Source organism: Sabethes cyaneus, chromosome 2, assembly GCF_943734655.1.
Source record: "Sabethes cyaneus chromosome 2, idSabCyanKW18_F2, whole genome shotgun sequence".
NCBI classification, from domain to species: Eukaryota; Metazoa; Arthropoda; class Insecta; order Diptera; family Culicidae; genus Sabethes; species Sabethes cyaneus.
In genome coordinates, this window is record NC_071354.1 from 25,663,301 (window position 1) to 25,665,946 (window position 2,646).

General features: G+C 44.7%; 1 protein-coding gene across 1 annotated transcript; it reads right to left on the minus strand.

Annotated features, from left to right (window-relative positions):
• Positions 1 to 1,414: 1,414 nt before the first annotated feature.
• On the minus strand, positions 1,415 to 2,250 carry LOC128735202 (cuticle protein 16.5-like). The gene is made up of 2 exons (XM_053829695.1): positions 2,236 to 2,250; positions 1,415 to 2,170 (listed from the first exon to the last, which is right to left on the minus strand). Exons 1-2 carry the CDS (start codon positions 2,248 to 2,250, stop codon positions 1,415 to 1,417), a joined length of 771 nt encoding a protein of 256 aa, XP_053685670.1.
• Between the last annotated feature and the right edge of the window lie 396 nt (positions 2,251 to 2,646).

Consider the following 2,646-nt stretch of genomic DNA (forward strand, 5'->3'; position numbering starts at 1 on the left):
ACCATATTTTGGACTAGATCCTGGTGCTGAACTAGACATTGGACCTACATCAGATTCTGGACCACATTATTATTAAAATTGGACTAGGTTTTCATCAGATTTTGGTACAGATTTTGAATCAAATTTTGGACCAGATTCTCAAACTGAGTCAAATCTTAAACCAGATTGTCCGCCACATTTTTTATTTGATTTTGGACCCAGATTCTAGAGCCGTAGCGTGGATATTGTGGAGACCCTGACGAAGACTCGATTTGGCGCACCCTCGTTTCTTAAATCAGTGTTCCTTCGAAGTCAAGTAGGTTTATTACGCTCTACTGAAAGCAGCAATGAAACCACTGCTTCACGGTCACTCGCTGCTTGATGGCAACTCAATCTACTGAAGCTTTTCGCTTTGTTCGATAAAACTATAAAGCATAAAGTTTGCTCTATGAAAAGTTTAATCAGTGAGAAATGGTGAAATTTTATTATCAGTTCATTTTGATCGATATGATTTATAGCGACCATAATAAAATATCCGAAAGAATATATAATAAATTTTCAGCAGTGTTCAAAGTTATGCAGCATATGCGCATTGAATTTGCATATTGAAATAATGAGTGGCCAAAATTAACGCGCCAACAAAGTTTTGCAATTTTTGTTTAAACAAAATAAATATATTGGATTAGTCAATTTTACTGTTTAGTGAAATCATCCTAGTTGCATTCTGATTCGAAAACCGAGTAATAATAACTTACTTTCTGCAATTCATGGTTTGCTTTGATGAATTGTTGTTTGTCGATCAAAAAAAAAAGAATGCTAGAAAATGGCATACTAAAATGGTTTCAGTGTTAAACTTTCATATTCTTCAGAATAGCAGCAATAAATCTGTTTGCTCAGGGATGTTGTCATATTCATAGCACAATAAAACACAATTCATTGCTTCCTTGTGGGATACCAGAGGTGTAGAAGAATTGCGACGAAATACAGGAATCAAGTTTCACGCGTAGTACTCTGCCTCGAATGTACGAGCTCAGCCATTGAGCCACTAGTTGTTGAGCTAAATTTGTACAAACGCAACGACCAGGCAAATCATTGAAAACAGTCGAAAAACATGTTACTAATTTTAATAAATTTTTCATGGCTTTCCCATCAGAATATATCCCACCGTTGTCACCAGAATGAATTAACACCTCTGCCTTCATACGCAGTATATTTATGCTCTTCTCTAGGAATAAATTTCACATGCTAGGGTAAATTTGAATAAAAACTAGCTATCGATTAATGTTACGTAACAATAAATAATGACACGATCCTTACGCTGCTGCCCCATCGATTCCGGGATCAGAGTCCAGTCTTTTTCGGTGCAAAACGGCCACCTACGGTTCACCGCCGGTGCCGTTTGCTCTGGGCCAGATATCGCTCCAGCCAGCGGATCCTAGTGACGATCTGCCCGAGCTTGCGCACGTGTTTCGCCCAGGGACGCTGACGGATTATAACCCGGAGCAATTTGTAGGGCGGCAATTTGGCGTGCAGTTTCCGAATTCGCACTGGCAGCGGCGCCGTTGGCGGCGGCGGCGGCAGCGACTGCCGCTTGAGCGGGAAATGCAAACGGTACTCCGCGAGTGTAGAGCTCGGCGGCGGATCGGCCCAAAGCGGCGTCCAGGGCTTGGGCGGCGTACGCAGAACCTCCGAGAGCTTGAGCGTTGGCGGCAAAAGCGGCGTAATTGAGGGCCGTGGGAGCAACGGGTGATCCGACGAGGGGTCCACTGTTGAGTGCGCTGCCGCCGTAGGCCAGTGTGGTGTGAGCAGGAGCGGCTGCGTACGAAGCGTATGGTTGGTTGTGAAATGTCGGCCCAGCGTAGGTTAGCGGAGTTTGCGCTCCATAAGTCAGAGACTGGTAGGGACTGCTGTAAGCAAAAGCAGCCGGAGCGCCATAGCTTACCGGAAGGGTGGCTGCATACTGCAGGGGTGCACTCACGATTGGTTTGACGGTTTTATGTACGGGACCGGCCAGCAGTTGAGCGGCGTAAAGCAACGGGAAGCCGGAGGCATACTGGAGCGGTGCCAGGGCTTTGGTTGTGGCGTACAGTTCCGGATTGATTCCTCCCAGTAAGTGGGCTCCGTAAGCTAGCTGGGCATCTAGGTTGGGCTCTGCGATGGCACTACTAATTGCCAGACAAGCCAAAATTATCTATAAAATCACACACAATTTATTATCTAAATGTCAAAACAATGAAATCATATGCTCAAGCTTACCACTTTAGGAAACATATTGAAGGCGGCTGTATTGCTGATTGAATGGAACGCAAACAACTGATAACTTATCCATGCGAGTTGATAGGCTTTATAGCGGACATCCCCGCTTTGATTACTTCCTAATTGCAGACATTTCAATTGCCCCAAAAAAAAAGTCAATCGCTGTTTAAACACCCCCAAAAAACGAGTGCACCGAAAACACCGAAGATTTGGCATGCAGATATCCTCTCTGTGACAGAAGCCGAAGCTCTTATCTCATCGAATGAATTATTCAAAACACCTTCTAACCGATCAAGCGAATGAGGTGACCAAATGAAACCGGCGGCGGCGCTGAAATTCGCTATGTTGCACCGCGTCCACCGAACGGAAGTGAGGCAATAAATCCGAACGAACGTCGATTGTCGTGCTGGT